We start from the raw sequence: 27,177 nt of genomic DNA on the forward strand, positions 1-27,177 counted from the left end.
GAAGATCTGGTTCACTGAATGGGTTAAACAAACATAACAACACTAACACACAACAATCAGAGGACAATGATTGGCTTATCGATTCTGGGGCAACTAATCACACTACAAATAATAAAAATATATTATCTTCATTTGTAGAAGATAAATTTATAATTAAAGTAGCTAATCAAGAAAAGGTCCAAGTCATAGGTAGAGGGAATATAATCTTACCTGGTCTAGGAAAAATAGAGGGGGTATTGTTAATACCTGAAATACCTCATAACATACTTAGTGCAATAAAACTAAGCAGAGATTCTGACATAAATATTGTGTTCTCAAAAGGAAGAGCAACATTAGAGAAAAACAGAATAAACATAGGTACTGTGGTTATCAAAGGAGGTCTACCTTATTTAATGACAAAAGAGAGATGGTTACACAACATTGATTCCAACATGGAAGATAACAATGACATAGATAATGGAGACAATAGTAATAGTGATAATGAGGAACATGAGATAATTCATAATCACAAAGACACATCCAATGACAAAAAACCTAAAATTGGTAAACCAATTCATGATGAGTGTGCTCATGTCTTACATAGGAAATTAGGACATGCCAGTTTTCCTGTAGTACAAAAGATGACTGAACATGCTGAAGGTGTTAAAATAAAAAATTGTAAAAACTATTTGGAATGCTCAGTATGTAAATCCACAAAACTCAAAACTAGTCTCAAACCAAGAAAGTCAACAAGATCAACTAACCAAATTTTTGACTTGGTACACATGGATCTAGTTGGTCCATTAACACCATCAATCACATATAGAAAACGTTATTTTCTAACCATTGTGGATGACTATAGTCGTTATGGGTTTGTCTATACATTAAAGCACAAAGATGAAACTTTTCAGAAATTTAAAGAATTTTACAAACGTGTAGAAACGCAACATAATATTAGAATAAAACAAATTATGACAGATAGAGGATGTGAATTCATGTCAAAGGAATTCTCCCAATGGCTAAAAGACAAAGGGATGTTACATTACACATCTAGCCCTTTCTCTGCATTCCAAAATAGAGTGGCAGAGAGAAAGAACTCAACATTACAAACCATGATTAGATGCACACTAGAAGATGCTGGCTTAGGTAAACAATTCTGGTCAGAAGCTTTACAATATTCCAATTATACACAAAATAGAACTTGGTCCAGCATTGTAAACAAGATACCATATGAAGTAATGTATAGTAGGAAACCCAAAATAGCACACATGCACATATTTGGAGTCACTGCAGACGTACACATACCTAAGCAATTGAGGCGTAAAGGTGAGAACGTATCCAGAAGACTTAGGTTCATGGGATACGAAACAGGCACAAAAGGGTACAGATTTATCGATAATAATAACAAATTTATAATTTCTAGAATGGCAGTATTCCATGAACAGGCCAACTGGTCTAAAATACATCTTAATGAAATATTCCCAAACACTAATCCAGACACTAAACATCAAGATAAAATGACTAGAGAAGAATACAATCACAACTCACATAAAAACAAAATCAAAACATGGACAAACAGTCAACACAAAATAAAGACAGATTCATTAACAAAAAAGGAAGCAAGGTATTTACATGACAATGATAGTAAACCAGAAAGAACGATCAGAAGTAACAGAAATCAGGTGCCAAACAAATACAAAGATTATGTAATGTATATGGATGGAGAAACATCAACACCAAACACATATGAGGAAGTGTTAAAACTTCCCCCCGAAGAAAAGAAAAAGTGGGAATCAGCCATGACTAAGGAGATGGATAGTTTACGAGAATTAAATGTATTCACACCTACACCTGCACCTAAAGATAAAACTATTATTGGCACCAGGTGGATATATAAAATCAAAAACTTAGAGGGAGGCAACACTTTATACAAAGCTAGACTAGTTGCACAAGGTTATGCTCAAAAATATCCCGAGGATTACACAGACACATACTCTCCCACAGTAAGAACTGAGAGTGTTAAAACAGCTCTAGTTATAGCATCAGCACTTAACCTTGATGTATTCCAATACCACATACAGACTGCATATTTACATGCAAAATTAGATAAAGAGATATATGTAAGAGCACCTCATAGTCAATACACAAACAAAAATGAAACGTGGTTGTTAAACAAAAGTTTATACGGATTGAAACAATCTGGCAAACGATGGTATGAATGTTTAGTCAAAGTACTCAAAACTATGAATTTCAATGCTACTACTGCTGATAACTGTTTCTTTGTCAAAAAAGAGGGTGATTCTTTAGAATTTGTGTTAATTTATGTGGATGATATTTTGTATATAGGTAAACATAAAGAGAAGAGAGAGACATTTGTAACAAAACTAAATGAACATTTTTCTTTGAAATCATTAGGGAAGGTAAATAAGTATCTTGGAGTTCAAATCAGTAAAACAAAAAGGGGGTTCAAACTTTCTCAAAGAGATAAGATTATAGAACTTCTGAACAAATGTAACTTAAATAATGCTAAGCCCTGTGACACTCCCATGCAAACTGATTTTTTAAGGAACACAGATGAGTCATCCCCCGAATTTAAAGATAATACACTTTACAGATCAGTCATCGGTTCCTTTCTATATATTTCCAATTGGACTAGACCTGATATTGCTTTGCCTCTCAACTTATTGTCTAGGCACGTCAGCAAACCATTATTATATCATTGGGAAGCTGTCAAGAGAATATTAAGATATTTAAAGAATAGTTTAGACTTCTGTTTATTATTGGAACCTAATAATGTCAAAGAGCCCATCCTCACGTGTTATGCCGATGCGGATTGGGCTGGCGATACCACATGTAGAAAAAGCACATCTGGCTATATATTTTTCCTTAACGATTGTCCAGTTTACTGGTACACTGGTAAACAAGATTTAGTAGCCACCTCAACGACTGAGGCAGAATATGTTTGTCTGTCTAAAGCCTCAAATAACCTCGTATGGTTTAATGACTTATTGTCAAACACTTGGAAGAAACCTTCATTACCATTTATCATGCACGAAGATAACAAGGCTGCTATTGAAATATCTAGATCTGATGCTATTGGACAAAGGTCCAGACATATAGATATAAAATTCAAACATGTGAGACAGTTATCTCAGGATGGATTTATTAAAGCAGTTCATTGCGAAACATCAGAGCAAATAGTCGACATATTAACAAAGCCTTTGCCTTCTAAACAGCACAAATACTTGACTTCTAAGTTACAAGTTTTATATTGTTCTGAATCTGAATGTAATTGTTGTTGTATATCGAATCGGCATTTAGAGGGGGATTTGTCACAAGTAAATGCCTTATTCTTCATTATGTAAATAGTACATGACCGGGGTATCAGGGGTTAACTTATTCTTCACTACTTAATATATTCATATTTAACCACTCCCATATCTAGCTCCATCCTATGTATATATAAGGAGCTGTATGCATTCTCTCAGCGCTTCTATCTGTGATTATTCAGTGAATATAGAATGCCTTCTGTAAATAAACAGTGCTTTATTTGAATATCTAACTCTTAATTCATTTATTGAGTCTGATCCTGAAAATATCGCAACATTGTTTTTCATATTTATACTCTTCATTGCATCATATAATTGGTCTAGCATTCCCTGAAAATCATTTGAGGTGTCAGGCATCAACACAAAACTATACAGATATTAACTTCCAAACCCAACACACTGCTAGTGTAACCACAAGCATTACTTGTGTTTTTAACCATCACACATTTTTGTTTCACTCCCTGCTCACTGCTGAACCATTTGTGAAGCTTTGCATTTCTCTTCATGCATTAGTTTAATGTTGGTTGGGATTTGGTTCCTAGAGACAGAGGCATTTATAGATACAGCAACTAATCTTCATATTTGCAAAAGGCATTCTGTAGTTTAAGCATATTCTACAAATTAATAAATGCAAAGATTTTAATTTCTATTTTTTTTAATCCGTGATCTTTTTTACTTCTTTCTTCCTTGAACATATACGCATAGTTGATACATAATGTATATTAATGATGTAAGATATCTTAGCTTATTAAAAAAAAACATATTTCACATTTTTTAAAAAAATGATCACTAGGAATTCTGAGAACTCACTGATTACCTTCAATAATACAAATGAATGTAACTGAATATCTTCTGCATACAAATAAGAGCCTTGGTAGTACAGTGGTCTAAGGCACCCTATTATTAAGCTGGTTATTAAGACCAGCTGCCTGCAATTACTGCAGGTTCAAATCTCACCAGGCTCAAGGTTGACTCAGCCTTCCATCCTTTCTAAGGTAGGTAAATTGAGGACCCAGTTGTAGGGGCAATAAGCTGACTTTGTATAAATATACAAAAGGATGAAGGCTATTGCTGAGCACATTGTAAGCCGCCCTGAGTCTCCGGAGAAAGGCGGCATATAAATCAAATTTAAAAAAATATATTTAGTGTCCACAAGGCATCTCATATATAGTATAAAAGGGACAATTGTATATTTTATATGCACAGCTGCCTTTTCCACTCTCACGCAAAATAAGGTTTTCTGACTTTAAAATTCTGAGTTGGGGCATTGAGTGATTTATAGAATTTGCCTTACTTACTTTATAGGCCTTTGCTGGTGCTATTGCTCTTTCTGACTTCACAGATTTACGATTTTGGAATGTGGCTTCTTTAGATCTCTGTATTGATAAAAATTCATGCTTTCTCTGAAATAGGTCAGAAAGAGAATATGTAAGATTTCTGATGGTGGAGTGGGCAGAGGACAAAGATAACAAAAACCAAGATTCAATATTACCTGCAAATTCTCTAAACGAGCCTGTACTTTTCGAGATTGGACTTCAAGCTTCTTGTTTTGCTCAGTCACATCACTTAACTAAAAATAGAGAGAAAATGTTGAACCGAAGCTTAAAAATTAAATATTTCTATTATATTAAAGCTTCTGTTTCGCAAGAAATGAATCCTGAACGAAAGCACTGATTAGGTATAGTTTTTCTTTCTGACATGATAAAAAACTCATCTATAATTCTATACTTCAGGTAGGCAGTTAGTCCAGAGTTTAAAATCACCTAGCTACATTTCCCATTAGTATGGAGATCAAAATCCTGCTACCAAGAAATTCTGATTTCAATCCTAAATATATTCAAAGCACATTTATCTAATAGTATGTTTTATTGAACCTGTCAAGGATTTTATTCTTCAGCACTGTGGTTAAAGACTATTTCACACATATTTTCATATTTCCAATGTTATATTGCCACAATAAATCAAACAAATTTTTATTATAGTCATAGACTAACATAAGGGGGGGTACACCTAATGAGCATCTTTTAAAACAGAGGTGAAAAGATACATACACATATGAGACATAAATATTTTTTTTTTCATTTTATTAAATTTGTATACCGCCCTACTCCCAAAGGACTCAGGGCGGTGAACAGCCATAAAATAAAACATATAGATACAAAATTTAAAATAGAGATAAAACTAATTAAATAAATTTGACTGAGACATTTTAAAACCCCAATAAATTAAAACCAAATTTAAAATTCCATTTAAAAAGAGGAAAAGTTTAGGCCAGGCCAGCTTGATGGAATAAAAACGTCTTAAGTGCGCGACGGAAGGTACGCAGATCCGGAATCCTCCGTATCTCCGGGGGGAGCTCGTTCCAGATCGTAGGTGCCCCCACAGAGAAGGCTCTCCCCCTGGGGGCCGCCAGTCGACATTGTTTGGCCGACGGCACCCGGAGGAGCCCCCCTCTATGGGAGCGTACTGGCTGATGGGAGGCTATTGGTGGCAGCAGGCGGTCCCGTAAATAGCCAGGTCCTAAGCCATGGAGCGCTCTGAAGGTGATAACCAAGACCTTGAAGCGCACTCGGAAGACCACCGGGAGCCAGTGCAGCTCGCGCAGGAGAGGCGTTACATGGGAGCGCCACGTCGCTCCCATCACCACCCGCGCGGCCGCACTCTGCGCCAGTTGGAGCCTCCGAGTGCTCCTCAAGGGGAGCCCCATGTAGAGAGCGTTACAATAGTCCAGACGGGAGGTGACGAGGGCATGAGTGACCGTGCGTAATGAGTCCCGATCCAGAAAGGGACACAACTGGCGAATCAGGCGGACCTGATGAAAAATCCTCCCGATCACGGCCGTCAAGTGCTCTTCTAAAGACAGCCGTGAATCCAGGAGGACACCCAAGTTGCGAACCCTCTCCGTGGGGGCCAATGCTTCGCCCCCAATAGTCAGCGATGGCACCAGCTGACTATATCGGGACGTCGGAAACCACAGCCACTCGGTCTTGGATGGGTTGAGCCTGAGTCTGTTTCTCCCCATCCAGATCCGTACGGCCTCCAGGCACCGGGACATCACTTCAAGGGCATCGTTGGGGTGGTCTGGGGTGGAGATGTACAGCTGGGTGTCATCAGCGTACTGATGGTACTCCCCCCCGAAACCACAGATGATCTCGCCCAGCGGCTTCACATAAATGTTGAACAGAAGGGGCGAGAGGACCGATCCTTGTGGCACCCCACATATAAGGGGCCTCGGTGTCGACCTCTGCCCCCTCTCAACACAGACTGCGACCGGTCGGAGAGAAAGGAGGAGAACCACCGTAATACGGTGCCTCCCACCCCCAACTCTTCCAACCGGTGCAGCATGATACCATGGTCGATGGTATCAAAAGCCGCTGAGAGATCTAATAGGACCAGGACAGAGGAACAACCTCTGTCCCGAGCCCTCCAGAGATCATCCACCAACGCGACCAATGCCGTTTCCATGCTGTACCCAGGCCTGAAACCCGACTGGAACGGATCTAGATACGTCGTTTCATCCAGGTACTGGGCAAGCTGTCGTGCAACCACACTCTCAACAACCTTCACCACAAAGCGAAGGTTGGAGACTGGACGATAGTTAGCCAATATATTTAAATATATAAATATAAAAAGTGAAAAATCTAAAAGATGTTTTAAAAAGCAAAAATGTAGAAAATATAAAAATATGCATTGTCTAAACTAAAATATATGAGACACAAAAGGTATAAAAGGCATCAAAAGTGAAAGGGAGGAGAGGTGAAAACATCAAGATTAATTAAATGTTAGCACATGATAGGCCATACTTGTTAGTGACAGAGCACCCCTATATGGCAGACCAGATAACCCTGAATGTAATTAACAATGCTGAGCCCTAGATACCACCCAGAGTTAATCATCTGATAAATGTTTAGTGCACAGAACAGAACCTGGCAATGGCTGCCTGTTGTAGCAAAGTTAGTATCTAAAAACAATGGAATGGGGTAAAATTGTCCTTGTGCTCAAAGTATTTATATAGTAGTGGCAGGATGACACTAACATGACCACCTGTAAGGTACAAGCACTGGAGAAGCATACATTCTGTTGTCTCTGCATGTCAAAGTCACAAGGGCACTGCTGTTCCAAGGATGGAGAGTTCCTATTTTGACCTTCAAAGATGCCTGAGGTGAGGGGAATGATGACGTTGTGCCACAAGAAAGGGCCTTCTGGGGTTAGAGACAGTTTAAGGTATGGCATAGGAAAGTCAGTATCTGTTGGAAACCGGGGATAAATCTTGGGGCCTTGGCTAGGCTTGACTATCCATTTTGACTACACCTTTCCTACAGTGCTTTGAAACCTACTTATATACTTGAAAACATCTAATAAGTAGCCGCAACTGGTTAAAGCTCCCTGTGATGTGTTTTGTCCTTTTCAAACTACTGCAGATGTCTCCAATCTGCAATGAAAAAATGAGCACTCCTGCCCATTGCTAAAACATATTAAACTGTAACAGATTATGATAATTAGAAAATTTTAATTTTCAGACAGAAGATTTTAAGACTATTAAGACTAAAAGAAGTCTATTAGAAGACTATTAAACTAAAATAATTCAAACGCTAATTTTTTTAAAAGATACCATTATCTATTAGGGTTAAAATACATGAATCTTTCTGACAACTATATTCTTAAAAAAGAATAATCTGTAGATATTTGTCACTGTCATTGTTGTAACGTATTAATACTTCATATTAAAAACAACAACCTTTATAGCATTAACACCAGATTAATGATTTTGTTAAAAATGTTATTTGCCTGTTTTTTAAAGGTGTCATTCAGCTCCTTTAGTGTTTCAAATGATGTCTTCAGCCTTTTGTTCTCCTTTATTTTTTCTTTCAAGGCATCGGACAATTCCTTTATTTCAGCTTCATGTTGCTGCAAACCAAAATAGAAACTTTTAAAATAGAATTAACCAGTTTTCAAAAAACACTGTAAATCAAAGACTGTCTCTGTATGTAAGACAGACATGATATAAATGCTATAAGAAATTAAATTGTACCACCCAGAGCTTGCTTTCTCAAATAAAACTCCAATAATCTCAAAATCAAAAAAGATAAAGATAAAACATTCTAAAGGATGACAAAACTTAATTTTCTTTGAGTAACCTTTCTGTCAACATTCTAAAATACAGTTCTCCCTAGTGCAGGGCAGAAAAACTGGCTAAGAGACCACTGAAAGAAAGAAAAAAGAAACAAAACAAAACAAACCTCATAGTTAAAAAAGAATCAGTAAGATTAAACTCTTATGCATGCATCTTAGATATATTACACTCTATAGATATACATGAGCATATACACAACTACCATGGCCGTATAAGCTTTACCATCAATCCTAATCTTGCTAACAGGAAAGTCTTTCATTTGCTCTCCTCATAATACTTTAGTACCTATATATCCCGATTACCTAGAGATTTGTTTTTCAGTCCACTTCCACTACTGATGCCCTATATTTAATGTTTTCTGTAAATTACCTAGGAAAAGGATTTCTTAAGGAGTGGAGAACTGATATATTACAGTGGGGCCCAAATCCCCAGCTGCACTGCTTTCACAACTGCCTGGACAATGCTGATATCTAAGGACACTTTCTCTTATGTCCATAGGATAAGACAAATAGCAATAGTACTTAGCAATAGTAATAGTATTTAGACTTATATACCGCTTTACAGTGCTTTATAGCCCTCTCTAGTCAGCATATTGCCCCCAACAATCTGGGTCCTCATTTTATCCACCTCAGAAGGATGGAAGGCTGAGTCAACCTTGATCCTGGTGAGATTTGATCTGTCAAATTGTAGGCAGCCAGCTGTCAGCAGTACTGCTGCTGCAGCAGTACAGTAGCCTGCAGTACTACACTCTAACCACTGCGACACTGCAGCTCTATAAATCCATAAATTCACAACTTTTCTCTGATGATATCAATAGCTTGTGTTTTTATTAGAATAATTTTCTCAAATTTAATAAGAATTTTGTAAGTAGGGATACCTCCTTCATAATTTGAAATTTTGTATGAACTTCCTCTTCAACGTCCTTTATCTTGATCAAAGCAGCTTCATGCCTACAAAGCTGGACTTCCCGTTCAGCTATGAAACGTTCTCTCTTTTGAAGTTTCAAAGCATACTCTCGCTGACTTAATTTTTCTTGCTGTACCATAAAAGACAAAAGAACCAACAAACAAAATATAGCAGCATTTACTGATATTGGAAAGAAAATGAAAATGTACCAATATCCAAACCATTATTAATATTTTACCTGTAGCTTCTGATGGATGATTGATAATTCATGATAAATTTGATTGAACTGAGGTGTTACCATGCTTTCCCCATTCAATTCTTGGGTTTCAGAAATGCTCACATTGTCTCTTACTGCATCACCGTCATCATTATAATCACAGTAAGCAGTCACTCCTAAAGTGGATGGCAGAGTAATATCTAATAGATGAAAATGGAAGCAGCATTATCAGCATTATATTCCTCCATTTTATAAAAGCCATTACATTTTTTTTTCATTATGGAAAGATTGTATGCCGGTTATGTGACTAGCCCCTTTTCCAGATGATGATATAAAAGGCAGAGTTTTGCCTGTCAATTAGTTCACATTATGAATCATTATCAACTATTCTGTAAACAGGGAAATCTAACATTTGGCAATAGTACGAAAGAATTAAACAGCACAATTAAGTCTAAAAGCTTAGCCATAAATATACAGGAACCAACGCTTCCTGCAAGGTACCTTAACATAGAAAATTATTAACAGAATACAAATTAAAACAGATAACAATAGCAAAACAATGTAAATACAGCAAAATTAAATTATTGAACATGCCAGATTTTACCAAGGAAAGAAAATCCTTTAGATGTTGAAATTTATATTCAATTCTTTTTCCCCCTCATCCCAAAGCAACTGTGGCTTCTTTGTGGATCTCTTTGATTTCTTAATCAGTGTGTTTGATATACGTGCATCTGACTAATGCAGAATTCCTTAGGGATGCCAAATCTTCTCTATACTTACACATGTGCCAAATAACAACAATCTCACCTCTGAAATCTCAGGTTGTCACCTGAAATCTCTCAAGATTTGTGTTCTGATATGGCTGAAATTGTAAAACTTTAGTGATAATTTTTTTAACTGGATGCAAATGTGTGCAATGTAATTGTGCATGATTCAGTATGCCAATTGCTGTTACACCACCTTTTTAAGCTGCTATATCTTTTTACTTGGAATTCGACACATTCTTGCCACAACTTTAAAAGTACTCAGGATTGCTGTTAAAGAAATACACAAGAAACAAACCTTGAAAACATCAAGAATGATTTCTCTTATAAGATTGCTCTTATAGCTTTCTCAGAATGGAAAAAAACCCACTATTTTTCTTCCAATTCTGGCAAGAATGACTGAAATTAAAAGTCCTGAATATGATCAACTAAACAACTTGAATTATTGTTTTGTTTAGACAGGTAGATAAAATGAGCTATATAATCAGTATAATGAATCAGTGTTTTGCTATTTTGCAAAACACAGACTTAGTGAAGTGTTAATTCAGAACCCAAGATAGATACTCCACCTCTTGTCTGGAACTAAGAGCAGACATTTCCTCCAAACGGAATAGCAACAATTTGTCATAACTAAATCCTGGAAATCTTAATATGGTGAAAAATGGAGTCTCCATGAGTGAAATGCAAATGTAAATTAAGACAAGGCACAAGAGAGCAGCTAAGAATGCAGTTCATCTTGCATAGAGTGACATCAATGTTGCAGTTAAAAGCCTAGAAAAGTAGGATCAAGCCAATGATACATTCTGCATAATTTCAGATGTGAAGATGTTATTTTGCTCAAGTTGTGCTAGAAATAAGTAATTGAATACCTGCTTCTGAATACATGCCTTCACTTTGGACTTCACCATTTCCAAGAAAATCTCCAATTGGTTCTGGCTGTATATGAAGCTGGTCTGAATTGCACGAAGAATCCAGCTCGTCATCTGGCCTAACAAACACAATTATCATGGTAATCACAATTATCACAGTATAAGACAATGTTAGAATCACCAGAAAATTTAGCACAGGAAGTTATTGAACTGAATTATTAAATGACCTGATAGGTTATGCATTATAAAAGGATGTATGTTTTGAAGAGTAAAGAGTTTTCTTACCAAGCCAATTTTTTCAAACTTTTTGAGGAGTCCAAAAATCTTCTATTATGCTTTCTTCTGCAGTACAGAAGCTTTGATTGTGAGGAATTTATAAGTATAGATGCAATTGTATCATCAAGTGAGTTATCTCCTGTAAGGAAACTTTACTTTACTGAATTACAGTTAGAGACCATCATTAATTAGTTACAGAACATCATCACTGAATTATGGAATGCTTTGAACTGTAATACAGCAAACAAATAACGATAAAATGCCAACCTATTAAATGTAGACATATACCCCAACTGTGTATATTACCAATTTCTTTGATTTAAAGGAAATTGTTCACCTTTCCTTAATTCTTCCAAAGCAGATCTAAGAGGCACAATGTTGAGATATTCCATCTTACCAGTATGCCACTCCATCCATGAGAGATCACTATTGGTTAAAAGCCTGTTGCTTAGCTCTCTTTGCACTATAGCCAAGCAAAATATCCCCCCCCCCCAACATATCATGCCAGTTTTTTTTGGAAACGTGAGGCCCTTCCTAAGTGAATAGTAAAATGGAGCGTGGGAAGATATCTTTTTCATAATTTTAGTCATTGTCTATCCACTGCAGGATGAAGGCCTCTTCTGCACATTTCCAACCAATATGGTCTCTTTCTTATTGTGGCTAAATAGGTCCTTTTTTTTTTTTTAATTTGATTTATATGCCGCCCTTCTCCGGAGACTCAGGGCGGCTTACAATGCGTTAAGCAATAGCCTTCATTCTTTTGTATATTTTATACAAAGTCAGCTTATTGCCCCCACAAACTGGGTCCTCATTTCACCTACCTTAGAAAGGATGGAACCTAAAGAAATGTTATCCTGTCACATAGGATTAACCACTTTCACACATTTCAACATTGGTATCACCATTGGGTCGAGGGCAGACATTATTATGCTATTTTTTTTATCTTCAGAGAACATGTGTCCCTAGGGCTCAAACCTGATGTCCTCTTTTCAAGGCCATTCAAATACACACTACAAAACCCTTAATAATATTCCCTTGACCAGATTCCATTTTTCTATAGAAATATTTCATTAAGTATCTGCAGAGGACCTCATGGTCAAGGCCCAGATCTAGAGGCACTTCTCAGTGACAACTGTTACTCCATCAATATATAAACCAAAAGACCTGTTTGTGTGTTTAAACTTATATACAGTCTTCATTCATAACTTCAGAGTTTGAAACAAGTTTTCGTACATTTGAAATGAGAGAGCAGAATCACTGACATGAAGGCGTTGATAGTAGGAACATAATCAGTTTATGATTCATATATTGGATGAACTTAGGCAATTGGGTACATTCAGTGGGATGTGCTCAGTAAACTGTTAGTGTGTTGTGCAGACAAAGCTGTTGTTAACAAAGTACAAATCATTACTCATTGCTTTTGATGGGGAGATATAACTAAATTTTAATAAAAGCTCTCTACTTTACCTTTTCTTGTTAACAAACTAAACAACACACTTATTTTAAATGTCTTACCTGCAGCTATCAGGGCCTTTCTACTTTTACTTTTGGCTTGTGTTACATCCAAAAGATAAGCCTGAAAAAGGAAGCGCATACCAGAATTAGCACCACCATTCTAGTGTTTGCTTCTTACACAGGTTTTTCTAATTGTTCGTTTGCTCTGGAGTTTAGTTTAAGTCTCTGCCACCCTAAAACCCTTTTAGAACCAGTTAATAGGGCCACTGAGTGAAGGAAGATTTTATGCCAATCCCTGCCAGTCCAAGCCTCGAAATAAGGAACACAAAACCCGCTAGAAATTATCTTTCCCCGAACAAAATTTGGATAATGTTTCGAAGCTGATTTGTCTTGCGCCGGGCAGGAACTTATAAGAAAAACGAGTCCTTCTGAACCCGTCTCCGCTATTTCCCCAACTCCAAGTATTATCTATGGTCCCAAGCAAACCAAGGCTACCCTTGTATTTTAGGGCCGTGGCAAAACCGACATTTAGGAATTGAACAGCCACGCTTCTATCAAGCTCCACTCCACGCACGGATCTCGTCAGGATGGAGATACACGTATTCAAAGTAGCTCTCAAACCACCCCTCCCCCTCGCGTATCCCCACCTCTCTACTCAGATAACGTCTCCTCCAACGCTCAACCGAACTGCTCAGCTCTGGGGAAGCCGCCATGGAAGAAAAGCCAGCCAGGCGAGCCTTCCCGCTGCCCTCCCGCCTTTTACAACAACCGCCTGCAAACGGAGCGGAGGAAGGACGAGAGGCAGAGCAACTAATATGCACTTGCGCGAGGTGACTGCTCCGCCCCACCACTTCGTCAGGCGGGACCTTGTTTCCAGGGCAACCGGCTAAACCGCGTCCAGGCCGCTGGCGTTACGTTTCGGCTACTGAAAAGTACGGAACAGGAGTCCAGGCGCGGGCCGCTCTAAGCTTCCTTTCCATTGCTTCACAAAACCGCGATAGTACTAAATTCTGAAGCACGATGGCCATCCCACTCGAAGATATTTATAGAGATTCATATCCTTGTAAGGATACCCCTTTTCCACATATCTTTATCAAATTTAACGATGAACAGAACAAGCAATGTTGGCCCAGTCTTTTCTCTAGAACAGAGGTCTTCAAACTTGGCAGCTTTCAGACTTGTGGACTTCAACTCCCAGAATTCTCCAGCCAGCATAGCTGGCTGGAGAATTCTGGGAATTGAAGTCCACAAGTCTGAAAGCTGCCAAGTTTGAAGACCTGCTCTAGAACCAACAGACCGATCACAACAGCATGAAAGCTGTCATTATCTTCCATTATGTTTTCCCTACTTTAACCAATAACTCTAGAATTTCCTGGCACTATCCTAGTACCAATCAAGTGCAAATCTGCTTAGCCTTCAAACTTACTTAAATTCTACCAGATGTTGTCACCTGCAATTATAACTGATAAAGAGGATAAGTATCCTTTTGGTTTGAATGTGATTTTGCTTTAAGCATTAGAGTTCTTATTGGTAGCATCTAACTGCTGTACATCACGGCATAAGCCTAAGACTGAAAATGAGGCTTGTCAGATGTTACATCTTTTCTATCCTGCTCTACGGAGTTAAGAGAGTTGGTCTCTTATCAGAAAGCCACTTGAAGCATTTGAAATGTGGATTTACAGATGCCTACTACATATAAACTGGGTTGACAAAATCAGAAATGAGGTGGTAAGCCACCCAGGAAAACCAAGGGAAATCATCAAACCCATCAAAAAGCAAAAAGTTAGAATATTTTGGACATATGTGACACCTGGAAAAATACGGCATACTTCACTTAATCCTCTAAGGAAAGATTTAAGGCAAAGAGGTCCAGGCAGAAGAACATCATGGCTTCAATATCCCCCAAAAGGGACTGGTTTGGACAAAACTCAGCAGCACTTTTTCATGTGGCTACTGATAAAAATAGGATCGCAGACGTCCGATGACAGATATGGCACAGAAGAACTGCTGTGTCTCCAATGTAAAAGTATGTACATGTCACCTATAATTGCAGGCAGTAGTCTATATTTCAAGAGGCAACTGGACTTTCTGGAAAGTCCAGTTGCCTCTTGGAAAAGCACCTTTGGGACAACCACAATCTGGATGACTGAGAATCTCCATAGACAGGCAATAGTCTATTTTCTAAAGACATTAAATATCAAAATAAGGCAACTGAATATTGCCACTTGAGCAACTCAAACTGTTGCAGCGTTTTGTTTGCTATAGAAACTCATTTTCTAATACAAATGTATGTAGTATAGAAGTAGCAATTAAATTACCTTGTAATATTATTTGAATCATTCAAACTAAGAAGCATACAGAAACAGAGAACTCCAGACACTTGGGATTTCATTTTAAATTATTTAATACAAAATTGGGAGGAAACGAAAGTACACCTGAAGTAGACTAGTGTTTGAACGTTTATTTCACAACATGCAGGCAATTGAAACACATTTTAAAAAGTACTCAGCTATGAGCTGTAACTTTACATTTATACATCAGAAGTTGTTCATTTTTTAAACAAACAAAAAACCCTGAACATAATCTTGTCTAAATCTGCTGAAGGTTTATGTTTAATCTCCAAATATGTCGTCAGAATCATTTTATTTTTGCCCACAATCTGTAATCACAATTTTTTTTGACACTATTCCTTTGGGAGAGCCAAAAGATTCTATTTTTTTCACTATATCCATCCCATCCTTTACAAACCCAAAGACAACATGTTTAAAGTCCAACTGTTCTGCCTTTTTGAGAGTAATAAAGAATTGAGAATTGTTGGTATCTCTGCCAGAATTTGCCATTGACAATAGGCCAGGACCAGTGTGTTTTATTTCAAAATTTTCATCTTCAAATGAACTTCCATAAATGGACTGTCCCCCTGAGCCATCATGCTTAGTGATGTCACCTCCCTGGATTGAAAGAAATTGAGAATTTAGTAAAATATGCAATAGGTGGAAACATCGCAAATACAACCAAAACATGTTTACCAATAATAATGTATACTAAAACAGAAAGAAATCCACTCTCAATGACAATGGAATATAGGATCCCGATTGATTTTTTAAAAAAGATATTCAGTTTATTCATATACCGGTAATTGGCAGCATTCAAACAATAAAGAATGTTTTGCTTTTACATGTATTAGCCCAAAGGTTTAAGCTAAAAGTTTAGATTATCTTTTAGACCTAAGATTCAATACTGTTCAAACACAATGGCAAACTGCAACTATAAATTCAATACTGTTCAAACACACAACCTAACTGCAACTATAATTTCCAGTTATATTTACTTTCATTTTTTATTGGAGGACCTAAGAGTCACTTCAGGTGAGAAGAGCAGCCATATAAATTTGACAAAATAAAGAAGTAAATACTCAATGGTAGAAGGTTACTCATTATTACTAATTCAAATAAATTCTGTTATGCCACTGTTTAGAATTTGCCTTCTGCTTTAATTTGTGATTATGTTTTCTGTATTGATAACCTTTTCTGTACTGCATCTAAATTGATTCCAATTTTTAAAAAATTAATGTATGAAGTTGAAACAGTAACTCCACATTTTTTTCTTAGTCAAAATTTCCTTAGGAACCCCGAAAATGATGCAGCAACAAGTGGACAATAAAACTGAAATTTTAATTCCTTTTGATCAGTCTCTCAATGTATTTTAACTTACCTGACAGACAAAATCTGGAATTATTCTGTGAAATCTAGAGTTTTTGAATCCAAATCCTTTTTCTCCTGTGCACAATGCCCTGAAGTTCTCAGCGGTTCGAGGAACAACACTGGAAAACAATTCTATTGTTACATGCCCTAGAGATTCATCATCAACAGAAATTTCAAGATATACTATAGGGTTAGATTCCTTTGAAAATTTTGCTGGAAGAGATACGTGTTCCATCTGTTCTTCCGACAAAATCAGCTGACACTCTTCAAATGTCTTCTTGAAGGTATCAGCCAGTTCTTGAGTTTTAAATCTAACTGCAAGCTGTTCTACTTTAGCTTCACCATCTGAAATTGAAATTCAAATATTATAATAGCAACATGATCTAGCTGTGAAAATAGTAGAAAAAATAGTGAAATTATGGGACATCTCAAAAAAAAAAAAAAATACTCACCAGCATAATCCGTTACAGTCCAAACCATAGCATTGATTGAAGAATTCAAGGGTTTTAAGTCTATTGTTTTTGTGATTATATGGTTTGCACAGACTTTGAGAACTTGATCCCTTCTCATTAAAATTCGGTAACATTTCTTTTGCATATGGAAGAGAATCTTTATTTCTCCAACACCACGTTCTTTCCACTGATTGACTTCTCTGTCCCATCTGTATAGTTTTGCCCTTTCTTTGAAGATAATTTCTTCATCTTCTTCTCCAGATTTTACTTCAACCTAGCAGGAATAAGTAATCATGTTGAATGTGGACACCACTGTAGCAATGTTTAATTGGAAGGACAGCATGATAAGGCCTCTTATCACTCTATCCTTCCAATGTTATCCCTGCGTACATGTTTGTGTGTGTGTGTGTGTGTGTGTGTGTGTATTATATTACTTACACAAACACACACATATAGAAGGAAGTCTAGTTTCTTTTTTTAAGCAATATATATATATTCACGGCTGTCTTTAGAAGAGCACTTGACGGCCGTGACTGGGAGGATTTTTCATCAGGTTCGCCTGATCCACCAGTTGCGTCCCTTTCTAGATCGGGACTCTCTACACACAGTCACTCATGCCCTCGTCACCTCTCGTCTGGACTATTGTAACGCTCTCTATATGGGGCTCCCCTTGAGGTGCACTCGGAGGCTCCAACTGGTGCAGAGTACGGCTGCGCGGGTGGTTATGGGAGCGACGTGGAGTTCCCATGTAACACCTCTCCTGCGCGAGTTGCACTGGCTCCCGGTGGTCTTCCGGGTGCGCTTCAAGGTTCTGGTTATCACCTTTAAAGAGTTCCATGGCTTAGGACCTGGTTATCTACGGGACCGCCTGCTACCACCAATAGCCTCCCACCGGCCAGTACGCTCCCATAGAGAGGGGCTCCTCCAGGTGCCGTCAGCCAATAATGTCGACTGGCGGCCCCTAGGGGGAGAGCCTTCTCTGTGGGGACACCTACGATCTGGAATGAGCTCCCCCCGGAGATACGGAGGATCCCGGATCTGCGCACCTTCCGTCGCGCGCTTAAGACTTTTTTATTTCATCAAGCTGGCCTGGCCTAAATCTTCTCCCCTTTTTAAATGTAAATTTAAATTTGTTTTTAAATTATGGGGTATTTTAAATTCAGCCAAATTATTTAATTCGTTTTTATTCTGTTTTAAATTTTTGTATTTATGTGTTTTATCCTGTGGCTGTTCACAGCCCTGAGTTCTTCGGGAGTAGGGCAGTATAGAAATTTAAATAAATAAATAAATAAATAAATAAATAAATAAATAAATAAATAAATAAATAAATAAATAAATAAATAAATAAATAAATAAACAAACAAACAAACAAACCATGTTAGTCTTTCAGAATTCTGGAGATTTGGAGAATTATAGTGACTAAAATCTGGCGATTTTAGTCCCACAACACAATAGGCTAATTGCCTCCATTCTTAATCTTTTCATTTATTTCATGCAAGATCAATAATGACAAATGAAACAAGTAAGTTGAGAAATAAATGGAGCAATATTGAATGTACCTTATGCCAGGAAACTGACTAAACAGATATATTCCTTCTTAGGTTATGATTAGAAAACTTACCTCTGGCAGTGAGACTATTGGTTCAAAATGAATATCGTCACTGTGTACCACCTCTTCATCACTTGCATCATCATCACATTCTCCTTTAGCGGCTGCTTGTACTCCAAATACAGCTGCTCCTGTATTTGCCCACTTAAAGTTTTTGTCTGTTTAGATGAGAAAATAAAGATATTAAATTATATGTCCTATCTATTTTTTAAATAAAAACTCCAGTTAGTTTTCTCACAGATATTAGAAAACAAGATGAATATTTTACCTTTAGAACCAAAAGCAAAATCCCCAGAATTGCTTGAAGCCAGATCAGCAAATGACATGCTCGATACACTATCGAAGGAAAAGGGATTCTCCTCTACAAAAAAGGAAAATGTACAATTTTATCATCCACTGTATACTAGCAGCTTTCTTTTTCATCCTACATTGCAACCCTAACCCTATGCCAAAGTGCAGATACAGGTATCCTCAATTTATGACCAGTTCATTAATGATTGTTTGAAGTTACAATGACCGTGGGAAGGTTGCTTTACAGCCTAGAAAAGAGTTCCAGCTGTCATAAAACTTCCCCTCCCGTCACATGACTTCATTTTGGGTGGCTGGCAACTGAATTGCATTTATGACTGGTTGTTGCAATTACATGACCACTTTTTGCTGACTTCCTGCGGGTTTTTTTGCCAGTGTCTATGTGATACACTTAATGACTGATATAAAAACAGTAGAAAATCGGGTCCAGTCACATGGTGCCTCGACTTACAACCACGATGACTTACAACCAAAATTCCTGTCCCAATTGTAAGTAAGTCAAGGACTACTCAGGATACTACTAAAGCATTAGGCATGCATAAAATACATACTACTATCTGAACAAGCAAATTATGCTCCCATTAAAACCCTTTGACTTCCATGGACACTGACTTTTAATGAATTTGGAATTATGTTTACAGTTAACAGTTTTTTATTTTTGTGTAGCATAGAACATTTGACATTTCATACTCAAATAGACAAGTATACCTTGATTTACAGAGGCTTCAGAACTGGAATCACTTTCCTTCTTATTTGATAAATCAACAGGTTTGTCATCTGTTCCTAATAAATTCTGAAAGCTCTGTGTAGTTTCAGGAGTAGAATCACTATCTGTTCTTGATGTATCCCATGTAGTATACATAGGGTTGGGTGTAGAATCTGATGCTTTATTAATACTGCAGGCTACATCTGGTCCTCCTTCCTTACCAGAACACACATCGTCAATTGAAGTAGTTATTTCTTCTGCCTGAGATTCCTGAAAATTGAAACCACATTTGTTTTTATTGGTGTTTTTTAAATGTAACATGTACCTGAAGGTTCTTTAGGTAACTTCATCAGATAACACTTGAAACACAGGCATGGTTCAGGTAATGAAAGTGTGTACAAAACCAATTATCTTGGCTTCATATTACATCCCTACATTAGTAAAAAAGAATTTAAACGGTTACAAAATCCAAACTGTTATCCATAAACAAAGTAGTTCCACAATCAGAATAAGCACTGAAAAAGGCTGAGAATTATCTTGTGCAAATGAACCTACCCAGATGCAACAGAAGAAAGATAATATCCTAAGGATTACTGTGTTTTGAGCTTTTGCAAGTCACACCATAAGAATTCTCTATGCTGTTCAATGTAATGTTAGTAAATAACCAATTATTGAGTTAGCAGAAGAATACGGAAGATTCTAGTTTACATTCAACATGTAAAAAAAAATAAATACCCAATTCTTCTGTTACTTACTTTTGTCTCTTGAGTTTTTCTAAGTTCTGTCTCTTCTAAGTTATCATTGTCTTCATCAGTGTCACTGTTAATGCCACAGAGAAAAGTTGGAGGCAACTTTAGAGCTTCTGCTTTAGCTTTTTCCTTAGGAGTTGGTTTCTTTTCCCAAACAACAATAGTTTCATTCCTAGTCTCTGGATCAATATGTCCCACAGCACCTGAACAGATAATATAGAAAATATCAGCAAAGTAGAATAATAAAATAAAGCTTCTAAATATGCTAAGTAAATTGGAGAAAGCTCTTACATAAGAGTCAAACTAACATAGTGACAAATACTTTGGAAACAATGTGAGCAGACAGGAACATCTGGAACTTTCATGGAAATCAAGATAAAACTTCTTTTAAGAACAGAAAATTTTGTATCTCATTTATGGTAACAAATAAGAGACACTTAAGAAACAATACAGATTCAGCCTAAGGCGGAGGCATCAACATATTCAGTTGTAATGACCTTCAGTAGTCAAACAAAACTGCCTGAAACATAATTTTGGAATCCAGAACTCATAACTCCTAAGGATCACAAAGTCTAAAATATTAGTAACAGAGTCCTTCTGTACTGCTACATTCTGAACAATAAAGTTATTTTAACAACAACTGCAGTTGGCGAAGAGCTCTTGTTGCGGAATTGTCCAAATCTGAGGGGTCTTTTCCCCATACAGTTTAAGAGTACAATGGAAATTCTGGCCAATTCTTAGAAGTTCTGGAATTCAAACCTAACCATTCCTCTTTCCGCATCTGAATGGATGTGGAATAAGATTCTCTAAGTTTATAGATTCCATAAGATTAAAGTTACAATAACTTTAAATTTTCCTTTTTCTTAAGTTTCCAATTGCCATTTCATTCTGAAAATCTGTGCTCTAGCATAAAATTATCAGAAGAGTTCAAAATTTCTTCCCTAATTTGTTCTAAGAAACTATAAAATTAATAATTAGATTAGATTAGTATTCTTTACTTGTATTCGTTATTTCTGAGTTCTCTTTAGGTTCTTCTAAATACAATTTTCCATTAAGCCTTCTGACAGCTGTTTCATAGTCTTCATCTAAAATATGAAAACAAATAACCAGAGAGTGATACAACTTGCAACTGAAGTTTACATGCAAACCATCACTTTAAACAAAATCAGCAACACATGGTAGTATTTGTTGTACATAAAAATGGAATCACAGCAACAAAGAAAGCCCAAGAACTTTGGAAAGGAGAACCCTCAGATAGACTTACAGTCTTATCACTATTTGCGTTTTCCTCAAAAATAGAAATAGAAAAACAAAATTTGACTGGCTGTAACAGATTAAAAGTTGGAAGTGACCTGGTAAATAATTTGGTCCAACCCTCCGCCCAAGCAGGAGACCCTATGCCATTTCTGACAGAGGGCAGTCCATTTTGTTTATTTCCTGCTTTTATTACTTTTATAAATAATTCAAAGCTGTGAACATAGTCCTTCCTCCTCCTATTTGCCTTCACAATTACAAGTCTGTGAGGTGAACTGGGCTGAGAGACAGTTACTGGCACAAAGTCATCCAACTGGCTTTCATTTCTAAGGCAGGACTAGAACTCACAGCCTCCTGTCTTCTAGTCTGGATGCTTTTAATCACTAGCAAAACTGGCTCCAATATGTATGATATAATATGTGATATTAAATGTCAACCAAGTGGCAAGCTTTATGAAACAAAGTTTAAAGAGGACAAGAAATAAGGAGGGCCAAGATCAATTGAGTTAAAGACAAATTATCTTGTGAATGTAGTTTTGTTTTAAAATTTTGATGGGTGGGAGAGTTGTGATATGGTTTCTGCTTTCTTAAAATGAAAGGCTGGCTCTCTAACAGTTCAAAACAATTTTATTTGTCAAGGTTCTTTACTTCCAACGGACAAATCCTTGTCCTTGAACTTTCTGCAGGAAAAAAAAAGTATGACCAGCATTCAAGAGTTTTTATGACATGGAAAGATTTCCAGACACTTCTAACATTCCTTTTCAGCTTGAGCTGCAAGGGAGGTGCATTAGCTTTCTCAACCTGTATATGATCAGACTTGAAACAAGCTCATGCTCTTCCCTCTTGAAAAGAAAGCTATTATTGTGCTATAGATCTGCACCCAGAAAGTGCAAAGCCACAATAAATTTCAAGGTTCCACAGACCTCTGGAACCAGATTCACACTTTCTTATGCTCATCACACTTCCCAAAATCTGGCACTTAGGCCAGCCTAGCAAATTGAATGATCAGATTCTGTTTGATGGTGTATAATTTAGAATTTGTCTTTTATCTCATTTAAGAGAGGCAGAGGAAGAATGGGGCAAGTATTATCATTTTCACCCCAAATCTTCAGGTAACTTTCTTTTGAAGAACAAATTGATGCAGAAAAGCATGAGAATAAACAAAACCTTGTTGAATTGATCAAGGCTTTATCCTTTCTTATTCTTGGATCTTGTAAAAGACAAATAATTTTCAAGAAATCTTCCTTACCATCTTCATCTTCACTCAGATACCCAGGTTTATTCTTATAGCAGAAGAATGTTGGAGGTAATTTAAGGGATTCTGCAAGAGCTCTTTGATCAGGGGTTGGTGTTAACTCATACACAATCAATACATCATCTGATGGGATTGTATTTGGTTCCTTCTTAATCTCAACTGTAAAATAAGTTACAAATTAATTTCTTCAGCAAGTCAGACGTCAGAAATTACAATACCAGCACATGTACAAATCAATATACTTCATATCATTCGGAAAGAAGGAAAGCTTAGTTAATATAAGAACTTATTTCCAGCCAAGAACATAGGACAAAATCATGCCATGCTTCTCATTAGACAACTGTATTCAAACACGTTAATTCTCTCCCATTCCTTTAAAGACAACAGAACAATTCAACAGCATTTTGAGTGATAACAGGCTGAAATCCAAAACCTAAAAGTAACTTCATGTGGCTCTGCACTTTGTTTCAAAACACTTCTCTAGGAAGTTCAACGAAAATAAATAAATCGTTCAGAGATGAAACTTGTAAAATATTAAAGTTACTACTCCACTAATTTTTATAAGACTTTTGGCACTGGTTTTAAAATCTAAAGAATGTTAACACATGTACACAACTTTAGACCATTTTACCTTCAGGGTCCCATCCCACCACCCTCCGCTTTTACAGCTTGATTTAGAATTGGCATATTTTCTTCTTCGGGGGAACACACTGAGAATAAAGGATAAGGGGGTTTTGTTTCCAAGACTTCCATGCTCTATTCTTCTCTTTCCTTTTCCTAGCATTCAGCATACTGGCTCTGTTCTGTTCTTAGACTCTATATCTTTCCTCTCCTATGGAAAACAAGGTCTGAACTCTTAAATTTTATGTTCATTTGGCTATTTGGAATTCAATTTATTTTAATGAAATTAAAATTATTAAAGATTTCTTGTGGTAAGAACTCTCTTATGGATTCCGAGTGCTATTGCTGCTCTTCATTGACAGTATGGTAATTTTTTCTTTTCCACTGCAATGTGAGAGGAGCTCAGAATCCTATTTAGATTTGCAACATAAAAGTCGCAATAAACTAACAAATTTCCTGTGACAGAAGGTTTTATGGTAGAGCTCATTCTAAATTTTCAAATTAATTTTAGGTATCACTATTTTATGTATAAATTCTCAGGACCAGGACTAATTAGGGACAAGATTTGATCAGAGATTAAATATTCCACCAATTTTAAAAAGGAAGAGGTTGACATAGTTCTCACTGAACAGTATTAATGTAATTAGAACCTAAAAAAGTAGTTTATTCAATTCAGGGTCTAAGAACTGTCAGCTCTACAAGGCAGACCTCTAGTGGAATGTAGTCAGGATTCCCAGGAGGGACGGTATGCATTCCAGAAGAGCAAAAGACAGCAAAGTTTAGATACTGTAGTTTGTGTGGTAAGAGGAATATTATTAATTTTCACTATTAATTTTCAGAATATATGATTTGTATTGCAAGTAGCCTGCTTTAGTAGTTTGGCAATATTTCTGTCTATAGGCGAGCAACAATAAAGGAAAATGGCTTAGAAGCATGTCTTTCTTGGTTTTTGGAGCCTGACAAGACCAGAGCACAAAATAGATTCCACAGAAGAGTAAAACTACTTTTATTTAAATTGTCTATAGTTGCAGTCATCTGTGATATATAAGCAGGATCGATTGGATTAATCAACTCTCTTGGCCTGTTTCCAAAGCAAAACAGCACTGAAAAAAATCTGTCTCCTTTTGCTTTTCTTCTTGCACGTACCCACCTATGAGTGAAGAGAAGGTGGTAAAAGAGGGGAAAAAACACCAGTGATTAGAAACCCAGTTTGGATTAGTATTGAAAGGCATTAGACTAGAAATCAGAAACTATGAGTTCTAGTCTCCCTTAGGCATGAAGGCAGCTCAATGATTTTGGGCCAGTCACTCTCTCTTAGCTTCAGGAAAAAAACAACGGCAAAGTACCTTCATGCCTGCTTACTGTATCAATGAGTGTGTTTCCACCAAAAATGCTAACCAAATCCTGAATAGGTGATAGGACTGAATGTTGCAGAATTGTAACAGAAATGTAGAATTAAGGATTCCAGGATGTATATTTTTATGCAAAGTGCTTTAGTAAAAAGAAAACCCTAAATGAATTAGATTCAACTTTAATAAAATCTAAGCCTCTGAGCTTTTGCTTTTTAATAATTCTATTTTTAAGCTGAAAAATTAATCAAGACATGTGGCAACTTCACAATTATTTTTAAATACAAATGAAATTTACTTCTGTTTCCAATTGCGTGACTCCAGTATATGTATGTATCTCTCTACTTATCTCTGCATGCATTGCATACATGCACAAACATGTGGGGATCGGTTGCAAGGAAAGCGTAAGTTTGCAAAACATGTAAATAGCATTGAAGGTTCCAAAAAGTTCTCTGTTCTGATAATGGAGAAAACTAGTATGAAAAAAATTGTTTCAAATAAATTTAGAAAATTTGAATGTTAGCATTTATAGAATTTTTGGCTTGGATTTAAAGACCTATAAAATTCTATTTATAAGATGACTGTGAAGCAAATATTTACCAGAAGTTTCCTATGCTATTACCACCTGCTAACAATCTCCTCTGGAATATGAAGAACCTATGAAAAATAGAATAAGAAATTACAGAAGGAAGCAATCTCTTCCTTACTGCTTTCTATTGTGGAGTCCTTGCTGCTTTCTGAGTTTGATTGTTCGATATTACCCAACTAGGTAACATCATCAATGCTACTGAGAGTGGGGTTTGCTTCCTGTTAATATACAGTAGCTTGCCCTATCAGTATTGGTGGGGATGTGGCTTTCCTCTTGAGAAGATTTCCTCCTTTCTTCACCCCAAGACAGGTAATGAAATATTGCAAGCAGAGAGCACCAAGGGCTCCACAGTTCAATCCTGAGCTACAGATATTCTCTTCTCTTGGTGCTCTCTATCATGGGAACCTCTCTTCTATCGATAACTCTTTCACTAAATAGAAGAAATCCTTCTGTTAATCTACGGGCCAGTTTGGACTGAAGATATTGTATCTGTAATGAAAATGTTTTGTTTTTTGTTTTTCTTAACACGGCATTTTTTAAATTTGATGAAAAGGTAGCAGCTTTGAAATACTAAAGAAAAAAAAATAGAATTAAAAACAAAGATTGTGGACAATTGGTACTTTGGTAGTCGTGCTTGTTCATAAATAAGCCAAATCTTCTGGAAAGCATTTTGGAAAAGAGAAACCCCTTATATGTTAATACAATACACTCCCATCATCAAAATTCACTTTAAAAGGATAATACAACAATTCTCTCAAGTTCCTTCTACCTTCCATCAAGACCAGCAAGCACCCTTACTAAATTTTTATCATCATAAGTCAAGCAACAATTGAAAGCCAGTAGGTAAGTGCATAGAAGATAAAAGAACTAAACAATAAGTATTTAAAGAATCAGCCTTTATATCACAAATCAATGCAATCTATTTTTCTTCAACGTGCATGTTAATCTTTCTGTTTCCATACTGTTAAAATAAGTTATTTGATGAGAATTTGAAAGCTGTCAGTGATTTCCAAGAAGTGATGCACCACTTCATTCATTGTAAATACCTTCACTACTGGATTGAGAGGGGGATGAACTCGTCCAAAAGGCCATTGGGTTAGATTTAAAAAGACTAAAATTAAATCCTAAAAAATAAATTGTATTAATATAAGTACTGAGTTACCATTACTAAAGGAGAAATGGACACTGATGAATAATTAAAAATGACAGTAATATTGCATGTTTACAACACTCAACAAGAATTGCATTGTTATTTTTATATTTATAACTGCAGTAGTTACAAACTTAAAGCAAAATTTGCAGTTCTGCAAGTCTTTAATCATTTGTTCTCTATATCTTTTTAAAAATTTCTATTAAGTTTTTTTTAATCATTACAGTCATCAAACAACTGAATTGATTAGATGAAAATGCTGATTCTACTTTCTATTGTCACTGAAAATAACAGCTGGAAGAGCTCATATACTCTATGCCAGGGCTATCAAACTCCTGACCCATGGGCTGGATGCGTCACGCGCTGGCCATGCCCACACCCAGTTTAGGGAAAGGAGGGGAAAAGTCCTGATATGTCACGTGATGCAGCCGTGACACCGTGAGTTTGACACCCCTGCTCTATGCTGATGCTGTTTATCAGTAAGTCATAATTACTATATTCACAT

The 27,177-nt window shown here is 36.6% G+C and overlaps 2 protein-coding genes across 3 annotated transcripts in view; both read right to left on the minus strand.

Annotated features, from left to right (window-relative positions):
* The window catches only part of CCDC138 (coiled-coil domain containing 138), a 35,918-nt gene extending 22,276 nt beyond the window's left edge, over positions 1 to 13,642 (minus strand). The window contains exons 1-9 of the mRNA XM_070943190.1: positions 13,577 to 13,642; positions 12,990 to 13,050; positions 11,484 to 11,613; positions 11,199 to 11,317; positions 9,587 to 9,765; positions 9,320 to 9,478; positions 8,097 to 8,216; positions 4,801 to 4,878; positions 4,607 to 4,711 (exon numbers count right to left, since the gene is read on the minus strand). Of these exons, the coding sequence (XP_070799291.1) occupies positions 4,607 to 4,711; positions 4,801 to 4,878; positions 8,097 to 8,216; positions 9,320 to 9,478; positions 9,587 to 9,765; positions 11,199 to 11,317; positions 11,484 to 11,613; positions 12,990 to 13,050; positions 13,577 to 13,642 (1,017 nt within the window). The remainder of the gene's footprint in view (positions 1 to 4,606; positions 4,712 to 4,800; positions 4,879 to 8,096; positions 8,217 to 9,319; positions 9,479 to 9,586; positions 9,766 to 11,198; positions 11,318 to 11,483; positions 11,614 to 12,989; positions 13,051 to 13,576) is intronic.
* A 1,673-nt stretch (positions 13,643 to 15,315) lies between these two features.
* The window catches only part of RGPD4 (RANBP2 like and GRIP domain containing 4), a 38,921-nt gene continuing 27,059 nt past the window's right edge, over positions 15,316 to 27,177 (minus strand). Inside the window, exons 21-30 of one of the 2 annotated variants that reach the window (XM_070943229.1) lie at positions 26,569 to 26,646; positions 22,958 to 23,122; positions 21,454 to 21,540; positions 20,462 to 20,658; positions 19,709 to 19,976; positions 18,960 to 19,052; positions 18,704 to 18,849; positions 17,083 to 17,356; positions 16,641 to 16,975; positions 15,316 to 15,877 (exon numbers count right to left, since the gene is read on the minus strand). In XM_070943229.1, the coding sequence (XP_070799330.1) occupies positions 15,572 to 15,877; positions 16,641 to 16,975; positions 17,083 to 17,356; positions 18,704 to 18,849; positions 18,960 to 19,052; positions 19,709 to 19,976; positions 20,462 to 20,658; positions 21,454 to 21,540; positions 22,958 to 23,122; positions 26,569 to 26,646 (1,949 nt within the window). In that variant the 3' untranslated portion in view covers positions 15,316 to 15,571. The remainder of the gene's footprint in view (positions 15,878 to 16,640; positions 16,976 to 17,082; positions 17,357 to 18,703; positions 18,850 to 18,959; positions 19,053 to 19,708; positions 19,977 to 20,461; positions 20,659 to 21,453; positions 21,541 to 22,957; positions 23,123 to 26,568; positions 26,647 to 27,177) is intronic. The other variant, XM_070943230.1, reaches the window with a different exon arrangement.

Source organism: Pituophis catenifer, unplaced genomic scaffold, assembly GCF_029215685.1.
Source record: "Pituophis catenifer annectens isolate HBS135680 unplaced genomic scaffold, rPitCat1.0.hap2 SCAF_4, whole genome shotgun sequence".
Taxonomy (NCBI): Eukaryota; Metazoa; Chordata; class Lepidosauria; order Squamata; family Colubridae; genus Pituophis; species Pituophis catenifer.